Source organism: Hevea brasiliensis, chromosome 5 (assembly GCF_030052815.1).
Source record: "Hevea brasiliensis isolate MT/VB/25A 57/8 chromosome 5, ASM3005281v1, whole genome shotgun sequence".
NCBI classification, from domain to species: domain Eukaryota; kingdom Viridiplantae; phylum Streptophyta; class Magnoliopsida; order Malpighiales; family Euphorbiaceae; genus Hevea; species Hevea brasiliensis.
The window spans coordinates 8,379,721-8,399,854 of NC_079497.1; the positions used below are offsets into that span (position 1 = coordinate 8,379,721).

At 41.4% G+C, this 20,134-nt stretch overlaps 1 protein-coding gene across 1 annotated transcript; it reads left to right on the forward strand.

The window, feature by feature from the left end:
- The first annotated feature begins 2,205 nt into the window (after positions 1-2,205).
- LOC131180061 (uncharacterized mitochondrial protein AtMg00810-like) lies at positions 2,206-19,897 on the forward strand. The gene is made up of 2 exons (XM_058147661.1): positions 2,206-2,383; positions 19,146-19,897. The coding sequence occupies exons 1-2, from the start codon at positions 2,206-2,208 to the stop codon at positions 19,895-19,897; spliced, it is 930 nt and encodes a 309-aa protein (XP_058003644.1).
- Positions 19,898-20,134: the final 237 nt, after the last annotated feature.

Below are 20,134 nucleotides of genomic sequence, written 5' to 3' on the forward strand. Positions count from 1 at the left end.
AGTTTCATTTTACATCTTTAAATTTTATCACTCTAATTAGCTTATACTTTTATTTCCAATTTAAACACAATTCCCTGTGGGATCGATATCATTTTTTAAAACTAAACTACTGTGGCCCGTGCACTTGCGGACAACACCATATCAAAAGGTTATATGAGTATATCAGAAAATGTCATCTCCTTATAAAGAATCTCCCAGAGCCTAGGCCGATGTAAAGAATACGGTGTACAAATTATTCAGTTAATGAAATGATTTTTGGACCATTGTTTAGTAAATTTGTGAATGAATAATATGACTCCCGTAGGAACTCCCTCGCTAGGGTTATGTGAAAAATTGAATGCGCTATATGGACAGGTATCATAAATGTGCATTCAATCCAGTCATTCACAGTCAGACTATCGAACGATGCCATGATAAAGTGGATGCAATCATCCTTTCGCAGATTTCATTCTGGCTCCCAAATGCCACTGTATCCTTCGTCAGGACCAGGACTTTTAGTTTTTTACAAAATTCGAAATTCATTAAAAATCTTTTTTTACTCCTTACAGAAAATCAACATTGCTCCAAACAAGGTAAGTCTGACCAAGCACACGGTTCAACCCAAGCGAGTGTACTTAACAAGATCTCGAACAAAGAAGATAATGGAAGATCAGGAACAAGTACAGAACCTACAAGGGCAGGTTTCCGAATTGAAGGATTAGGTCTCAGAACTTATGAGACTAATGAGGGAAATATCCCAGAATAAACCCACAGCAGAGCCTAGCCTACCACTACCTCCTCCACCACCTCCTACAACAATGGATCCTCACCAAGCTTCAACTTCTTTTACCTTTCAGTCACCTATTCCGGACCCGACAATCACTGTCAATCCGGCTACCATGAATAATGACCTACCTTACTCTCATTACCCAACCGTTTCAAACACCGACCCATACCCTTCAATTCTAATCCCTCCAGTTCACTCCACTCCTCATCTCCCAACTGGGGGGAGCATTTCATGCAGTGGGAGGAGCAAATAAGACGAGAGAAAATGAGAAACTATTTGCTCTAGAAGAGAGATTAAGAGTGATCGAAGGACTGAATATGTATGGTTCAGTCGATGTGACATCGCTTAGATTGGTTCCTGATGTGGTGGTGCCGCCCAAGTTCAAGGTCCCTGATTTCGACAAGTACACTGAATTGCACTCGCATTCACTTGGCCACCTATATCGCCAAGATGTCCGCTCTGATAGATGATGACAGACTGCTAGTCCACTTCTTTCATGAGAGCCTCTCCGGGGCAGCCCTGAGGTGGTGCATTGGCTGGACAAGAGCAAATCAAGCGCCTCGAAAGATTTGGCGATGCTTTCAAACAAGACAAATTTAATTGCGATGTGGCCCCACAAGGAGGGACCTCCGAACTCAGTGCAAAGACAGGAAAGCTTCAAGGAGTATGCCCAGAGATGGAGAGAAAAGGCGTGTATACACCCCTGGACCGATAATGAGCTATGTTCTCTATTCATCGAGACTTTGAAGGCTCCTTACTTCAACTTGATGATTGGAAACACTTCCAACAGCTTCTCTGACATCATCCAGGCCGGTGAAAGAATAGAGGCCAACTTAAGAATGGGACGACTGCAGGAGTTGGCTGAGAACCCTGCAAAGAAGACTGCCAATTTTGGCAAGAAAAAGGAGGGTGATGTGCATTCCATCACCCGGCAGAATAATTACTCCCCACTTCCCCAAAATAACTACCGGCCATATCCTTCCCCTCATGGCCAAACCATCGCAAACATTCCGCCTCATTTCCTGAATTATCCACACCCGCGCCCACAGTATCCCCCACCTACAAATTACCAACCTAGACCACCTCCTCCTCCTGCTCAACCGAGGCCACCACAAAACAACCCAAGACCCCCAAGAAACCCTGATCCACCTCTTCCCCTCCCGCTCAGTGAAATATACTGATACCTTGTCGGTATAAACCAGATTGCACCAATTCCCCTAGACCCAATTCAGCCTCCATATCCCAGGTGGTATGATGCCACTGCCCGTTGTGAGTATCATGGAGGGGCACAAGGGCATTCAACTGACAACTGCGGAGCACTCAGGGGGAGAGTGCACGCTTTAATCCGGAACGGGTGGCTGAAAATTGAGGGAAATGGTTCCCTCCCCAATGTTACCTCAAACCCATTGCCCAACCATAATGCGGGCAATGGTATAAATATGATAGAGCCTGATAGAGAAAGGTCGACACCGGAGGTAGACGAGCTGATTCCTCACTTTGAGGAAATTTTTGCCGTAGCAAGGAAGGAAGGCTACCTTTGCCCTCAGGTATCAAGGTCAGTAGAGGATACGGGGTGTCCTTACCATGGAGGGGCAACTGATCATGAGCTACAGGACTGTGAGGGATTCAAGCAAGAGGTTCAGAACTTGTTATTCCTCAAAGTTCTGAGATGCCAGACAAGGTCGAAGACGGAAGGGGGAGTGAACACAACTAGATACAGCCGGAATGCTTCTACCCCTAAACCCAGAATCACCTTCTCACCCCCAGTAGCCTCACCGCCAATAACGGTTATTCGAACTCCGCCTCAGCTCCCTATCACCAATACTCACGCTGTCCCTTGGAACTATAATTTTCAAGTTTTCACTCAAGGAGCGTCAAGCAGTACATCAGCTCCTAATCTTGCCTCACCTCCGGCACCACCAAAACCATGTTTTACTCCTCATGAACATTTTAAAATGACTTATGCTGGACCTACCACCGATTACTCCCTGTGTTAATCTTTCACCGTTCGCCACAAAATCCTCCTCGCTTGAACAAGAAGTCGAGTTCATAACTCGAAGTGGGAGGTGTTACGGGAACGAAGAAAAGAGAAAGTAAAGATGGGAAAGTCACTGAAGAATACAGAAGAGGAGGTTGAGAAGACAGAGGAAGTAGAGCCTACCGGACATAAAGAAGAGGAGGAGCTGCTGCTCCAAATAATGAAATAAAGTGAGTATGATGTGGTGGAGCAGTTGAGAAAGACACCTGCCCGAATTTCACTGTTATCGCTGATCTTGAGCTCAGAAGTGCACCGACAAGCCTTGTAGAGAATCCTGGATCAGGCCTTTGTAAACCCCGACATCACTCCAGGGCAGTTTGAGAAGATAGTAGGACAAATCCAGGCATCCAGTTTTGTTACTTTCTCGGAAGACGAGATAGACCCAGCGGGTTTAAGGCACACTAAAGCTCTGCATGTAACAATGAAATGTAAGGGTTGTATAGTAGCCAAGGTACTTATTGATAACGGATCAGCTCTCAATGTACTCCCTAGTGCTACCTTGGCTAGGTTGCCAGTTGACCAATCAGACATACGTCAAAGTGCTATGGTGGTAAGAGCCTTTGACGGTACCAGAAGAGAAGTGTTGGGAGATATTGACTTACCACTCCAAATTGGCGCATGCACCTTCAATGTCACATTCCAAGTGATGAATATTGAGCCAGCCTACACTATGTTGCTGGGGAGGCCTTGGATCCATTCTGCGAACGCCGTTCCCTCAACTCTGCACCAAAAGATAAAATACATTATGGACGGCAAAATCATCACTGTAAGAGGAGAAGAAGCCATTTTGGTCACCAAGCCACAATCACTCCCTTATGTGGAAACAGCCAAGGAGTTGTTGGAAAGCTCCTTCCAGGCCCTTGAGTTACAAGAAACCAGAAATGAAGGGGCTATGGATATGGTAGCCAAGATAATGTCGAGGAGTGGGTACGAAGAAGGCAAAGGCCTAGGCGCCACATTACAGGGAATCATTGAACCCATACCGGCTATCCAGAAGATAGGCCGCCACGGTTTGGGTTATGAGGAAGATGCCCTTATGGATGGGCGATTCTAGATGAGGAAAATGCTTCGGGATCAAAGGTTTGACCAGAAAATGGGGAAAGGGAAGGTGGTCCCTAGAATCACGGAGATCTTCACTAAACCGGTCATTGAAAATCCGGCAGACGTGGAAGAATCACTTGATGAACCATCCATTGATGTCATCCACCTGGATTTCTTGTATGAGGCTCTGGTCTCGCCAATAGCTGAGGGGCAAGAGCTGGACAACTGGACAGCAAAGGACATCCCTGTACTCAATTTCGAGTAAAGTACCTTTGGTTATCTACACTTGATCATTTTGTCCATGGTGGCAAGTGTAAATGGACCTTTTTCTTATGGCATAAATATTAATGAATTAATAGCGCATTTTAAATCCAATTCTCTCTTTCTTTCCTTTTGAATTCCATCCTTATAATATGTTCTATTTTCATTCATTCAGGACCATTCGTCAATTAACACCTAATAATTCAATAGACTCAGAAATTCCTCTGGTTAATTTTGAAATCCCCATAACTGCCATTACTTCAAGAGAATCTGAGGAAGATCTTACAGAAAAAAGCAATGAAAAGGATGAACCCTCCCTAGTGCCTTGCGGAGACAAAACACGCACCATAAACTTAGGCACTGAAGAAGTAAAAAGGGAACTTAAGGTAGTGGAGAGTGAAGAATTGGGAGATATGATCAGTTTGCTTAGAGAATTCCTGGACGTATTTTCCTGGAGCTATGATGATATGGTTGGCTTGGACCCCCAGATAGTGGCACACAAAATTCCCCTTATTCCGGGGACAATCCCGGTGAAACAGAAACTAAGAAGAATGAATCCTGACACACTGCTCAAAGTTCAGGATGAAGTCAAGAAACAGTATGATGCTGGGTTCCTGGAAGTAGTCAAATATCCCCAATGGGTAGCTAATGTGGTCTCGGTAATGAAGAAGGATGGGAGAGTTCGGGTGTGCGTTGATTACAGGGATCTTAATAAAGCAAGTTTAAAAGATGATTTCCCTCTCCCTCACATTGATGTGTTAGTAGACAATGCTGTGGGATTGGGCAGGTGTTCATGCATTGATGGGGCATCTGGGTACAATCAAATCCCAATGGATGAGGAAGACAAAGAAAAAATCGCTTTTATCACCCAGTGGGGAGTATTTTGTTATCGGGTCATGCCTTTTGGGTTGAAAAATGCTGGCGCCACCTATCAACGCGCTATGGTCACATTATTCCACGATATGATGCATAAAGAGGTGGAAGTGTATGTGGATGATATGATCATCAAGTCTAGAGGAGAAGAAAGCCACGTGCAGGTGATGAGGAAAGTATTTGAGAGACTCAGGAAATATCAGTTGAAACTGAACCCTGCCAAATGCATATTCGGAGCTAGGTCAGGAAAATTGTTGGGATTCATAGTGAGCGAGAAGGGAATAGAGGTTGATCCAGACAAAGTCCGAGCTATTCAAGAGATGCCATCCCCGAAAACAGAAAGGGAGGTGCGCAGTTTTCTGGGAAAGTTGAACTACATATCGAGATTTATTTCCAATCTCACCGCTAAGGCCGAGCCTATTTTTAGACTGCTCCGAAAGAACAACACCACTCAATGGGATTCAGTTTGTCAAGAGGCTTTCGAGACAATCAAGCGGTATCTGTCAAGCCCACCAGTATTGGTTCCACCCGTGGCGGGGAGGCCTCTGATCCTGTATATGGCAGTCCAACAGAACTCGATGGGATGTGTTTTGGGACAACATGATGATACTGGCCGAAAGGAGAAGGCTATCTATTATCTAAGAAAAAAGTTCAATGATTGTGAGTCAAGGTACTCTTTCTTAGAAAAGACTTGCTGCGCGTTAGCTTGGACAGCAAATCGCCTCAAACACTACATGTTGAATCACAAGACATGGCTCATCTCCAGGATAGATCCTATCAAATATGTATTCGAAAGCCCATTCGTGCCAGGCAGGATAGCCAAGTGGCAGGTCATACTCTCCCAATATGACATAGTCTATATGACCCGGAAGGTGGTGAAAGGTAGCGTGATCGCTGACCTCCTAGCAGAAAATCCTATCCAGGATTATGAAGCTCTGGATTTTGAGTTCCCTGATGAGCATATTAATGAAGTAGACTACGAAGAAGAGGGGCCAACCGATGTATGGGAAATGTATTTCGACGGAGCTGTCAATTTGTCCGGTAATGGGGTTGGAGCTGTATTGATATCCCCGGATGGAAAACACTTTCCGATAGCTGTCAAGTTGAGATTTGACTGCACCAACAACGTCACGGAATACGAAGCTTGTGTGATGGGTCTACAGGCTGCCATCGAAATGAAAATCAGGAAGTTTGAGGTATATGGAGACTCAGCCCTGATTATTTATCAAGTCAAGGGAGAATGGCAAACTAAGGATCCGAAGCTGATCCCTTATCAGAAGTACTTACTGGAGCTGATTAAGAAATTCGAAGAAATCTCTTTCACTCATCTTAGTAGAGACAAGAATCAATTTGCTGATGCCTTAGCTACTCTAGCTGTTATGGCTCAAATCGAAGAAAGGCAGATGACTCAGATATTGAAGATTAAGGCAAGGAATGAACCAGCTTATTGCTTCATGATTGAAGGAGAACCCGATGGTAAACCTTGGTATCACGATATCCTGGTCTACTGCAGAACCAGAGAATTTCCTTCGGGGGCAAGCAAAAATGAAAAGAGGATGATTCGGAGATTAGCATTGGGATACTTCCCCAGTGGAGAGACCCTATACAAGAGGAGCTCCAACGGCGAATTGTTGAGATGTGTGGATGCAAAAGAGGCGAAGAGAATCCTTTTTGAGACTCATGAGGGAAATTGTGCAACCCATGCCAATAGGCACATGATGGCTAAGCAAATCATGCGACGTGGGTATTTTTGGGCTACAATGGAAAAGGATTGCATCGAGTATTTCCGAAAGTGCCATAAGTGTCAGATTTATGCGGATCCAATAAATGTGCCACCTCACAAGTTGTTCAACCTCGTCTCACCGTGGCCTTTCGCAATGTGGGGCATCGATGTGATTGGTCCCATCAACCCTAAGGCATCCAATGGGCACAGGTTTATCCTGGTAGCAATCGACTACTTTTCTAAATGGGTCGAAGCCACGTCATACGCTCATATTACACAGAACACGTTTCTCAAATTCCTCAGAAACAATATCATCTGCCGGCATGGTCTCCCCATTGAAATCGTCACTGACAACGCTAAGAATCTGAATGGTCCAAAGATTCAGAGATTGTGTGATCAATACAAAATCCGACATCTCAATTCCTCCCCATACCGTCCCCAGATGAATGGAGCTGTGGAAGCCGCAAACAAAAATCTAAAGAGGATAATTCGGAAAATGACAGTCACATATAAGGATTGGCATAATATGCTTCCCTACGCTCTTAACGCATACCGGACTTCTATAAGAACCTCAACCGGGGCAACTCCATACTCACTGGTTTACACGATGGAAGCAGTATTACCTATTAAGGTTGAAATTCCTTCCCTAAGGATTCTGAAGGAATCAGGGATTGATGAGTCAGAATGGATCCAGTCAAGGTTGGATCAGTTAAACTTGCTGGATGAGAAAAGGTTAACAGTAGCATGTCATGGGCAATTATACCAGAGGAGAATGGCTAGGGCATTTGACAAAAGCGTTCGCCCACGCGAATTCCAACCCGGGACTGATTACAAGAAAGTAATCGCCGAATCAAAACGATCCCCGGGGCAAATGGTCACCAACCTACGAGGGACCCTATGTGGTTAAAAAGGCATTTTCTGGAGGAGCCTTGATCTTGACCCCCATGGATGGTGAAGAATTTCCAAGACTTGTGAATGCTGACACCGTCAAGAGATACTATTCCTAAAAAAAGGGTAGGAAGTGAAAACCCGAAAGGGCGCTCCTAGCAAAATGTATGAAAGGAGGCGAAAACCCCGAAGGGGCGCTTTCTATAAAATGAGTGAAGGATGAAAACCCGAAAGGGCGTCCTGAAAGAGCAAAAAAAAAAAAGAGAAGGGGTGGTTAGGGGTGAAAACCCGAAAGGGCGTCCCAAGAACCAAAATGGAGAAATAAGGAATGGGGCACGAAACCGAGGATGGAGAGGAAACCGTCACGGCATGAGGCTTCAGAGAACTTGAAATAATGGCAGTTAAGGGATTTCAAAGCCAGCCACAAGGAATATGTGAGATCTATCCTTGTACCCTTTTCCTTTGAAATTCTATCTTTTGTTTTTATTAAAGCTATAATAAAGTCATACTTCGTTTCCTATGTTTTTATCTTCCCTTTATACTCACCCTTTAATATTATCTTTCTGCAATCTCGTTATTTAATGCGCTATTAATCTGTTAAAATTTTTGCCATAAGATTAAGATTTGATAATTGATAACCTCACGTACTTTACTATGAGATTTGCAGGGAATGACCTAGAAAAAAAAAAAAGGGGTAGGAGTGAAAACCCTAAAGGGCGCTCCTAGCAAAATGTGTGAAAGAAGGCGAAAACTCCGAAGGGGCGCTTTCTGTAAAATGAGTGAAGGATGAAAACCCGAAAGGGCGTCCTGAAAGAGCGAGCAAAAAAAAAAAAAAAAAAAAAGACTAGAGGTGAAAACCCGGAAGGACGCTTCTAGTCGAAGGGGAAGTGAAAACCCGCAAGGGCGCTTTTCGGGAGAAAGTCAAAAAACAGAAATGGGGCATTTGAAGAAATGAGGTCATAGGTCAAGTCTTGCAACTCGTCCTCCATTCACCATTGGCCTTCGGGATTTTGTTAAGTACACTTCATTGGGGAAGAACTTCTTGTGTCCGGATTAGGCTTGCTTTGTAAGTGCAATTTACATTTCCTGTTATCAACCTCTGGTTCCTTGATCTAAGTTGATTTTAATTTCATGCCTTTACATTTCCTGTTATCAACCTTTGGTTCCTTGATCTAAGTTGATTTTAATTTCCTGCAATTTACATTTCCTATTATCAACCTCTGGTTCCTTGATCTAAGTTGATTTTAATTTCATGCAATTTACATTTCCTGTTATCAACCTCTGGTTCCTTGATCTAAGTTGATTTTAATTTCCTGCAATTTACATTTCCTGTTATCAACCTCTAGTTCCTTGATCTAAGTTGATTTTAATTTCATGCCTTTACATTTCCTGTTATCAACCTCTGGTTCCTTGATCTAAGTTGATTTTAATTTCATGCCTCTACATTTCCTGTTATCAACCTCTGGTTCCTTGATCTAAGTTGATTTTAATTTCATGCCTTTACATTTCCTATTATCAACATCTTGTTCCTTGATCTAAGTTGATTTCAATTTCATGCCTTTACATTTCCTGTTATCAACCTCTGGTTCCTTGATCTAAGTTGATTTTAATTTCCTGCAATTTACATTTCATGTTATCAACCTCTGGTTCCTTGATCTAAGTTGATTTTAATTTCATGCAATTTACATTTCCTGTTATCAACCTCTGGTTCCTTGATCTAAGTTGATTTTAATTTCCTGCAATTTACATTTCCTGTTATCAACCTCTGGTTCCTTGATCCAAGTTGATTTTGATTTAACTTCTGTTGCCGATTTCTAGGTCACTAACTTAGGTATGCTTTAGTTCCCTAACTTTGAACACCTAATCGTCCAAAATATGGGTCTGAATCTTTACATAATTCCTACACGGGAAAATTTTTCCTTTAATAGAAATTATGTAAAGAGGGGCAGCTGTCGACACCATATTTTGGCCGATCCCCAGAATCAATAAACTTTGAAACCGATCCCCAGAATCAATAAACTTCCCCAGCACTAAGTCTCCCTTTGCCAACCAAGCACATTTCCGATCTCTCTTTGCTAGATAACCACATTTCCGATCTCTCCTCAGAAGGAATTGAATCAATGCTAAGTCCTCACATCAGTCAAAACCTTACCGGTCTATTAAGTCACTTACCGATCCCTCAAACCCATTGTCGAATCTCCTGACCAGTCAAGTATATTCCTGATCTCTTTTCATAAAAGAAATTGAACTGACACTAGATCTTTGTTACCAGTTTTATTGCCGATCTCCCTTTCAAAAGTTTAAGAATAATCAAAGGTTCCGTTCCGGTTTAACGATGATTCCGATCTTAAATGTTTAAGCCAAATTTCCAATTTTAATCAAGTCCCGTTTAGCGTTGGTTCCCTACCGATCTCATGCTCATTGTGTTTTCCGATCTCTCACACTTAGGTTAATAATCACTTTGAGTTATTTCAACATACTCAGACAATCAAGTGTTCAAATAATTTAGAAATTTTCCGATCACAACCATTCATAGAACAAAAGAGGCATTCCATTTCATTTCATTTCAAGAATTTGTACAAGTTATTCAGCTGGAGGATCACCCCCAGCCTGATCTACATTTTGTCCGTCTCCCCTCTCACCCTCAGCCTCCTCTTCACTCTCCTCACCTTCATCCTCGGGAGCCAGGTTGGCCATCCAGGAGAAGTCCTCCTCAGGGTAACGCTTCTTGAGCTCAGCCAGGAGATCTCTGTGGGCATTCACATAAGCGCCGGCCACTCTAGTCACCATCTCTTCCTCTTTCGCCTTGAGCTCCTCAGCAAGGTGAGCAAGTTGAGCAGCTTCATCGGCCCAGAGCGCTTGTACTTCTTTAAGAGCATGATCCTGCTCAGCCAGAACATGAGCTTGCTCGACCAGCTTGTCCTCATAATACTTCGATCGCCCCTCAAGTTCAGATATGTAGTCCCGAGCGGATGATAGTTGGGATCGGAGGGAAGCTGCTTCATGACCTATCCTCTCGACCTCTTTACCCAACCGATGCGCCTTCTCCCGAATCATGTGCTGATTCACCAAACACTCAACGTTCAAGCTCATAGATCTGGTCAAGATATCATCAAGGCTATCCGGAGACAGCCTATCCCGATCTTCTCGAAGGAATATAGAGGACGCCAGCACTTTAGCAAAGCCTGGATTCTCTCGGACCGTTCGACTCTTCTCTAGTGAATTGAGCAGTACTTGAGCACCACGAGAAAGGGGCATCGCCTGTTGTTGGGAAGGACCCCCTTCCGCGCCCGAAGTAACTGGAGGAGGTGGAGGCGGCTCTTCTTAACGAGGAGGAGATCGGATCACTTCTACCTCGGGGATCGGCTGCCCCGAAAGTTGAGACGAGCCTTCTTGTATTTCCCTAGGCTCATGACCGGGCGTTTGAAGTAGCTCGGATCGCTTCATCTCCCGCACCTTCCGGGAGATCTCCCTCTTTCACTTCCGATTCTCCTTAGAAGCTTCGCCGCTTGCCATACCTGCACAGAGAATAGGTCAGTGAGATCGCTAAGGCCTAAGATCAGAGATTACAGAAAATACCCAGGCCGAAGTCAGAGAATTGGAGCCCGCGATCTTCGCTGGTGATCAGCTGCATCGTCCAATGATGCAGTTCGGCTGTCACTGCATCCAAACAAGAAAACTTCTCCCTAGCCGCTTGATCTTTCAATTCCATCACCATGGCTCCCTCTTCCCTATTCAGGGCGAGATGCTTCGGATGAGAAGGGCCCAAATGTAGCCAGCTTCGAGGGAAGCCCTCGAAGCCGTTCGGAATTTTGCTCCTCAGAATAAAGAAGCGATTCTTCCAATTCTTCAGGGAGGAAGGCATATAGGTAAAGAGCCCGCAACGAGGCTTCGCCTGGAAGAACCAGTACTCGTCATCCTTTTGGTGGGTCAGCTTATGTATTTCGGCAAATACTTTAGCTGTAGGATGGAGTCCCTTGGCAAGGCAGAGCCCCCTGAAAGCCACCAGGATCCGCCACGAGTTCGAGTGAACTTGGGCGATGCACACTTGGTGAAATTTTAAGACCTCCTTGAAGAAATCGTCTAGAGGGAACCGCAGACCAGCTTTTAATTGTTCTTCGTAGACCATGATCATATCATTCTCTTAGAAGAAGTGATCGGCACGAAGATCGCCGTGGCACTTAATTAGCTCGTACGAATCAGGCCGAATGTTGTATTCTTGGCTAAACGATTGTAGGTCGGTTTCCTGAAGGATCGACGGTAGCTCGTCCATAGGAAGACTTTCCCTCCCTGAAGAATGTACATGCCTTGAAGATGTCGCGTGCCCTCGAATCGGGCAGGCCCTAGCGAGTTCAGTCAACGCCTGGTCCGACCACCTCTACCTCATCGGATGACCACGAGACCTGAACGGAAGGGGGCCTTGCCGCTCTCTGACCCTCGGCGCCGATCATTTTCAAAGGAAATAAAGAACTTAAACTAAAAGAAAGATCAAAGCCCTTACCGAAATCTGATCGGCGTCGGAAGAACTTGAGAAAACGAGAGAATTTTGAAGTTGTGAGCGAGAAACTGAAAATGACATACGGGAGCAACTGGCTAACCCCACCCCTATTTATACTCGTTCGAGCATTTAATGCTCACGATGTTCCAGGCACTGCATCGGTTAACGGGACTCGCCAGCTATTCTGACACGCCTCACGAATATTCCAAAATTCCATAAGGAGGGACCGGGTAGTTAGGGATCGGCTAATTAAAAATGATGTTTGGAAGTATGGATCGGATAAAGGCTGTTCAGTTGGGAACCAGATCGAACAAACACTTTAGAGATCGGAAGCAATAACATTAGAATGATACTTGTCAAAATAAAATTTTATTTCCAAAAGATCGGATCACATCATTTGGGCGATCTCAAGAGATCGGATTACATTTCTAAAAAGTCAGATTACATCATTTGGGCGATCTTAAGATCGGATTACATTAAAGATCTGATTACATCAAAAGGTCGATCTCTAAAGATCAGCGGAACATCCTATCTAAAGGGCCTATGTCAAAGCCTAGATTATGACTGATCCAAAGGGTGTCATCGACCAGAACCAAGCCGCTGTCGGAACACCCAATGTGGAGGAAAGCCGCTGTCGAAACACCCAATGTGGTGAGAAGCCGAATAAACTTGGAAGAGCAACCGCCAAGGGTCGGCGGAACATTAGCAGTTTTCTCGGTCGAAATCGGTTCGCCGATTATACCGGTCGAACGACTCGAGATCGGCACGATCGAGGTCCGCGATCCAGATCGGTTAATTGGTCCAGTTCTCTCACCATCATCAGATAAGGTTATCACGATTATTCGATCACCGGGATCGTAAATTTTCAGTCGGGGAATAAAGAGGTTTATCGGAAAGGGATCAACAGCCACAATCATGGCCGGAACTACTGCCGGAGCAGTTAGAACAGGAAAGTAAGAAGGAAGAGAGGAAAATCAAATAAGGAAAGTCTCTTCTGTCAGGGGTATATATAGGGGAAAATCGGGCATTTATTGCTAAGCAGAAAACGAAGCGAACACTTCGGGAATCGAGGGGAATTAATGCTTTGATCGGACCGGGCCTGATTAAGGGAAGGATTGGAATAATAGAGATCGGAAGATGGGAGACCAGTATGAAAGATCGAAAAATGAGCGTGTTAAGAGGATCAGAAAAGAGGAGAGATCGGAAGGCAAAGAGAATAAGACAAATCCCAATAACTGTCGCCAGAATCAGAGCCGAGGTAGTTAAAGCGTTGCAGAAAAGATCTCCACTGCACGCCTGAGAATCGCCCGCAATGCTGACAGGTGCCAGAGTATGTCATGACAGTCCTGTACATCTCAATCACCACCGTTGATCCCACTTGTAAGGACGAGCTAGGAGCCCTTGGATCAAAGAGGAAGACGACAAGGCCAGCGCCTTTCATTCCCAGTCCTTGGATCGCCCAGGTCAGCAAAGTTTGGGACCGTCAGATTAGAAAAAGAAAAGGACAAATATTCTGGAGAGGATCTCAGCCGTTCATTTTAATTCTCTTTAATTCTCAAGCATCCGATCATGTCCTTTGAAACCTTGACCCTCCATCTCCCTCAAGATAGATCCTGACCCTTCGCGGGAAGCACCTGGTCTCTATAAATACCTGCATGAAAAACTGTTCAAGGGACGAAGAAGAAAAAGGAGGAAGTTACTATAGCGGAAGAACTCTGAAATTTAATTCAGATCGTTACTCTGCTTTCATAAGAAGAACTTTTGGAACCAGTTTTCTGAAGTGTTTTCTTAAAAGATTTTGAACGCTGAAACTCTCCATTTTCAGCTCGTTCATTATCCCGTAGCGTTCACGTTTTTCAGTTCCTTGTTATTTTTACTTTCACTTCCATCGTCCATGCTCAATCTCATTTAAACTCGGGTATAATTCTGACTCGATTGCATTTAGTGAAGCACTTTGTTCCAAGGCGAACCTTAGTCTCCCGGCTATCAACTTGCAATCTTATTGCGTTTTGTGATTCTCGGTTAGTTCACTAGAATCGACTCCTTACAGGTCAGTATTCATGTTGCCATTTTATTAAGTTTAGTTATTGTCTTACGCATTTCCATTCTTCTTTCTTTATGCATGTTATTTTCTTTAAGTTCATATCACGCTAGAAAGATACAGAGAAAGGTTGTGCTCTAGTTTATTTCCGTGTCGATACTTTTGTTAATTTTTATTATTTTTGAGCGTAAGTCATCTAGTTCTGAGCGATACATAAGTGGTTGGATGAGATGTAGATAATGGCAACTTAAAAGCCCCTTCGAAATAATGAAAGGTCCGAATAATAAGCCAGGAAAATGGTAAAGCCGAGTCACTAGAATAACTCAATAGGCCATAGGGCAAGACGTCATAAGACAGAGTAAAACCAAACCTTGGATAATTAAATGGAATAGATCGGCTACCAAAAAATGCTAGTGAGGTGACCATATAGGAAGGTCGGAGGATTCGGTTTGGCATCCATTGCCCAGTCCTAAGGTACCAATAAGCTAAAGAAGTCTTGCGCAGATCCCCTGACACCTTTAGACGTCAGAACCCTTAGCCTTAGGTCCTCTCGATAGGTAAAATTTAGAGAGATCAAAAAAAATTCTTATCCGATTCTCAATCCAAAATTTTAACAAATATTTTAAAGGAGATCGGAGGAGAGTTCTTATCCGATTCTCAATCCAAAATTTTAACAAATATTTTAAAGGAGATCGGAGGAGAGTTCTTATCCGGTCCTCAATCCAAAAATTTTAACAAATATTTTAAGAAGATCGGAAGAGAGTTCTTATCCGGTTCTCAAGCTTAAAAATTTTAATAAATATTCAAAGGGATCGGAAGAGAGTTCTTATCCGGTTCTCAACTTAAAATTTAAGTAAATATTCAAAAGAAATCGGAGAAGAGTTCTTATCCAATCTCAAAAATTGAATTCTAATAAAATAGCCCTTCAAACAAAACTAACATGCAACAGTAACTCACTAAGATTGTCTCATTTACTTATGTATCTGGGTAATCCGAATTAGTGAAGAATCAAATATTCCTTCTGTCAAAAGGATTAACATTTTCATTCAAGCCCTCCTAACCAATTTACAAAGAACGCGAAGTTAAATCTACTTACCCTAATTAAGGGGCGAGGTGGGGTGCCTAACACCTTCCCCACCCGTTTACGGACCCCGAACCTAGAATCTCTGTCTTGAAGTGGTTTCATTTCAATTTATTTTCACAAATGGTTTTCTTTAGTTTCCCTCAAAACTAAAGTGGCGACTCCTCATTCTTTTCCACTTCGGTGAGGGTTCGTTCAAGCGACCGCAAAACACCTTGCGACATCATGTGTACATCACGACAAGGCAAACACCCCCACTAATCGAAATCAATGAGAGAGGTGGCTAGCTAGCTAATGAGTACTCATCCACACTCACCCTCGATCGAAGCCGAGAGGGAGGAAACTGATCAAATATCATACTCACCCCACAAGTGGAGGAGGAACATATTAATATTGTCATGCCAAGTGTGAACCAAAAATAATTTAAATCAAATTATTCAAATATTTTATACAATTCACAAATCATATTTCACTCTAAACTTTTCATTTACAAAGTAGGCAACACAACATTCTCGAAATTCATAATGAACAAACACATTCACAATGTATAACAAATCAATTTCCATTATGAAAACTATAATTTAAAATTTTTTGTGCATAAACACAATCAATTTTCAAAATCAAATTTCCATTAACAAGTGACAACACCATAGTTCTCAAAACCCATAATTAACACAATGCATACAAATCAAGTTTTCAGTGGGAAAACAATAATTTAAAGTTATTGTGCACAAACCTGGACTTAATCGCCTCTAGGCCTTCCAGGTCTTTTTCAGATGAAACACAAAATTTATAGTGTTTCAGTACCTTATTTCACAGTAAATCTAATAATTAATTCATAAATACTTAATTCTAGCCCAAATATGCTTAAATTAGCATTCTTAGAAATTTTTATTTTGGAGTTACTATTCATGATACTATTCAAGTCAATTTGTTGACTTTCTAAGGCTTAATAGGTATGGGAACTTCAACTTCACCCACATACCATATTTTGATTACCAAACTTGTTAGTTTTGGTCATTTTCTCAAATTCTAAGTCTTTTAGGCAAATTTGAAATTTTTCAGTTTTTGTGTCCTAAGTTGCACTGTTTCATTGGTCACTTTACTGTTAGAATTTGGCAAAACTTTCTTCATAGGAAATGTTCCCTATTATCTTAAGTTTATTCTCCTTTTTGACCTCCAATTGGAGTTTTGTAGCTCAAGTTATAGCCATTTGAACCATGGCTACCGGATTAGACACAACCCAGAATTCTGGACAATTTTTGGTTCTGGCAGTTTTGGGTCACCAACTTTGGGTGGCCAAACGACTTGGTTAATGGCATAATTTGGGTTTGTATTCTTCATGAAAGTTTTAGGTCTATATCTCATCTAACCACTGGTAAAATTTCAGGTCATTTTGACCTGCCTAGCTCAAGTTATGGCCAAATGAACAAACACTGTTCATTTGGTCAGTTTGTACAGGGACAGACTGAGATTTTCAGAATTGAGTCAATTTGTTCACTAGGTTTTGGTCACTTTTTGGGCATGCTTCCTAAATGAAAATTGTGTCATTTAGTGTCTATTTTCATTCCCAATTGGTCTCATACCAATTGGACTTGTAAAATTTTATTTTTGGTCCTTCAAAGTAGACTTGTAGCATGACCACATTGAGTCCGAATTTGATTTCAACTCTAACCATTCCAACACACTTCATTTGGTCACAAATGACCATTTCTCACTTCAAATTAGGTCAAAGACACTATTTACAAGTTTCTCACATTTTTGTCTCTAAACCCTAATGTCCAAAACCCTAACTCACACTAATTGTTGCATTTTATCACATTTAAGCATTTCAATCTTACTACCACTTTCATACAAGCTTCCTAACACATTTAATTCATTAAAAATACATCATATTCTCATACATCCTTGGCTGGCTGAAATTCACTAAAAGTCCCCCAACAATTGTTTCCTTTGATTTTTAGATTAAAATCTAAGTTAAATTAACTTAATACATGTGTATCAAAACTAAAATTTCAAAGTAAATTACTTACCTTCACTTGAATTCCAATTCTTCAATTTCACTCCCTTTTTCCTTTTCTTTTCTTCAAGTTTTTCTTCTCCTTTTTACTCCCAAGTGATGTATCTAGATCTAAGAGTGTGATTTTGTGTTGGAGTTTAAGAAATTTATGGGAAGAAACTAGAGAAAAGCAAGTTTTCTTAGTTCAAAAATGGTGGAAATGAAGAGAAAATGAGAGAGAGAAATGGGAGAGAGAGAGTGACGGGTGAAGAAGAAAAAATTTGAGTTTTTACTTTTTTTTTTATCCTTTAATTTTAATTGGTCCCTTTTGTATTGTATTTATCCATAATTTCCTAAATTTTAATTATAGCTTTATGATGTCATTAATCCTTATTTTCTTTTCTCTCTTTTTTTTATGTCTTTTGTCTTATGGAAGACCAAAAATTCAAATTAATTAAATTTATTAATTATCTATTTATTGCATCATGTATGAGGTCATTCATGATGTCATCACTTTTTACTTTTTCTTTTTTTTTCTTTCTTTGTATGAGGTCATTCATGATGTCATCACTTTTTACTTTTTCTTTTTTTTTTCTTTCTTTTTTTTAATTTCTTTTTCTATTAGTTCTTTAATTTAATTCTCGATTCCAAAATTTTCTTTTCTCTGATTTTATTTGACAGTTAGGTCAGGAGTTAGCTCTCGGGGTCAATTGACTAAATTGCCCCTCGCCGGTTCAACCCGGTTTACAAATAATTCAATATTTCTTCCGGCTCCCTGACCTAATTATTTGACTGGCTTAACAACCTTTTTCTGTGATTTTCTCTTTTCCACTGTGTTCATAATGGTCCTAAGGACAGCAGTGTCACATTTTACGGTTCGAAATTTGAGTTTCAATCGACTTCGCAGTCATTCCCGAGAAGGTCACCCATCGCTGTGACTCTCGGCTCATTTAACTTCTTATGTTCTGTTTTTCTTATTTATACTTAACTAATTAACAATTACTAATTATTTGTGTTTATGGCTTATCTAGTTGTCTTAAGTGTGGTTCTAATCCCCTTACTTGTCCGGACCGACCCCGGTCACTGGAACAGTAAAATATACCAGGCTATACAAATAGGGGTGTTACATAAAAAGTAAGGGCAAATTGGTCTTTTCACATGGTGACATGTGGCACCATGAGATGGTGACACATGGCACCATATGATCTTGCCACTTTTCTTCCTATGATGGAAGACCATATGTCATGATTTAAATGGAACTTGACACTTAACTTCATAGGATTAAATCAAATAATAACAAGATGGGATCTTGTGATGATATGTGGCAAAGGAGTAGGTTAGGGTTTAACTTAAGCATGTAAAAAAAGTTACAAAGAAAAAATACACTCCTCTCTCTTTTCTCTCAAGTTGGACGACAACTTTATCTCTCCCTCTCCTCTTCTCTTCAATTTCTCAATTGATTCAAGGGAAAAACTATGATTTTCTGTTGAATTAAAATTATTAGAAAGTGTTTCTAACACCCAATACATTCATACAACCTTCACAAAGCATAAACTCCATCTCAAAATTGGTTGACAAGGCTTGAGAACCAACCTAGGGGCTGCCATTGCATCTTTGGTGTGTGCTTGTGGTGGACAAACTAGAGGGACAACATTTGGGGTCCTAAGAACATCCTAAAAGGCTTCAATTGTGCATCAAGAGGTTAGTACCTAAAAATTTCTCTTTTAGTTAGGGTTTAATTGAATTAAATATTAATTCATAATCTTTAATGGCAAATAAAATTTTAATGCATGCAAAAATGTGTTTTAGTATGCAATTGGGCATTGGAAATTGATTAGGATCATAAGACACTTGGTATGATGCATGTAACCTTAGAAATAATTTTTGAAATTCAAGGTTCTAATGCCCTTTATTCACACTTCCACTCCTTCAATAGGGAATGATCCAGAGGAAAGAAAAGCACTGCAAGAGTACTTGTTTAGAGAATTCGAAATGAAAGACCTTGGTTCATTAAAATATTTTATCGAGATTGAGGTATCTAGATCAAAAAAGGGAATTTTTCTCTCTCAAAGAAAGTATGCATTAGATTTACTACAAGAGACTAGCATGTCAGCGTGCAAACTAGCTGATACACCAGTGGAGGAAGGCTTGAAGTTAGGTATTGAATCAGATCAGGTACCAGTTGACAAAGGGAGATATCAAAGGCTTGTAGGAAGGCTTATGTACTTAGCACACACAAGACCAGATCTTACATATGCATTAAGTGGCGTTAGTCAGTTTATGCATAATCCTGGAGAACAACATATGAATGCTATTATGCGCATCTTGAGATGTTTTAAGTCTGCTCCTGGAAAAGGAATATTGTTCACTAAGAATACAGATTATCAAGGCATAGATGTGTACACAGATGCTTATTGGGCTAGAGCAAGAGATGATCGGCGCTTGACGTATGGTTACTTTACATTTGTGGGTGGTAATCTTGTTACATGGAGGAGTAAGAAAGAAAACGTTGTTGCCCGCTCAAGCGCAGAAGCTGAATTTAGAGGTATGGCACTTAGACTTTGTGAAGCGTTATGGCTGAGATTCCTTTTGGAAGATTTGGGTTATCCATCTGAACAACCAATTCAATTGTATTGTGATAATAAAGCTACATGTGATATTGCCCATAATCCGGTTCAACATGATTAAACAAAACATGTGGAGGTAGACAAATTCTTCATTAAGGAAAAATTAGATGGGAAAGTTGTGCAGTTACCAAAGATTCAATATGAGGATCAATTGGTTGATATCCTTATTAAAGCAGTCTCAAATCAAGTGTTCTCCAAATGTCTTGGCAAGTTGAGTATGTATGATATCTATGCACCAATTTGAGGGAGAGTGTTAAGATTTTCTTTCACAAATCTATCCTATAAATCTCCTTGTACC

What these genes read in the sequence shown, in the direction of transcription:
- LOC131180061 (XM_058147661.1), top strand. Translation starts at nt 2,206, where the DNA reads ATGATAGAGCCTGATAGAGAAAGGTCGACACCGGAGGTAGACGAGCTG. An exon ending in TGATCATGAGCTACAGGACT is followed by an intron (nt 2,384 to 19,145) that starts GTGAGGGATTCA and finishes CTCCTTCAATAG; the next exon opens with GGAATGATCCAGAGGAAAGA.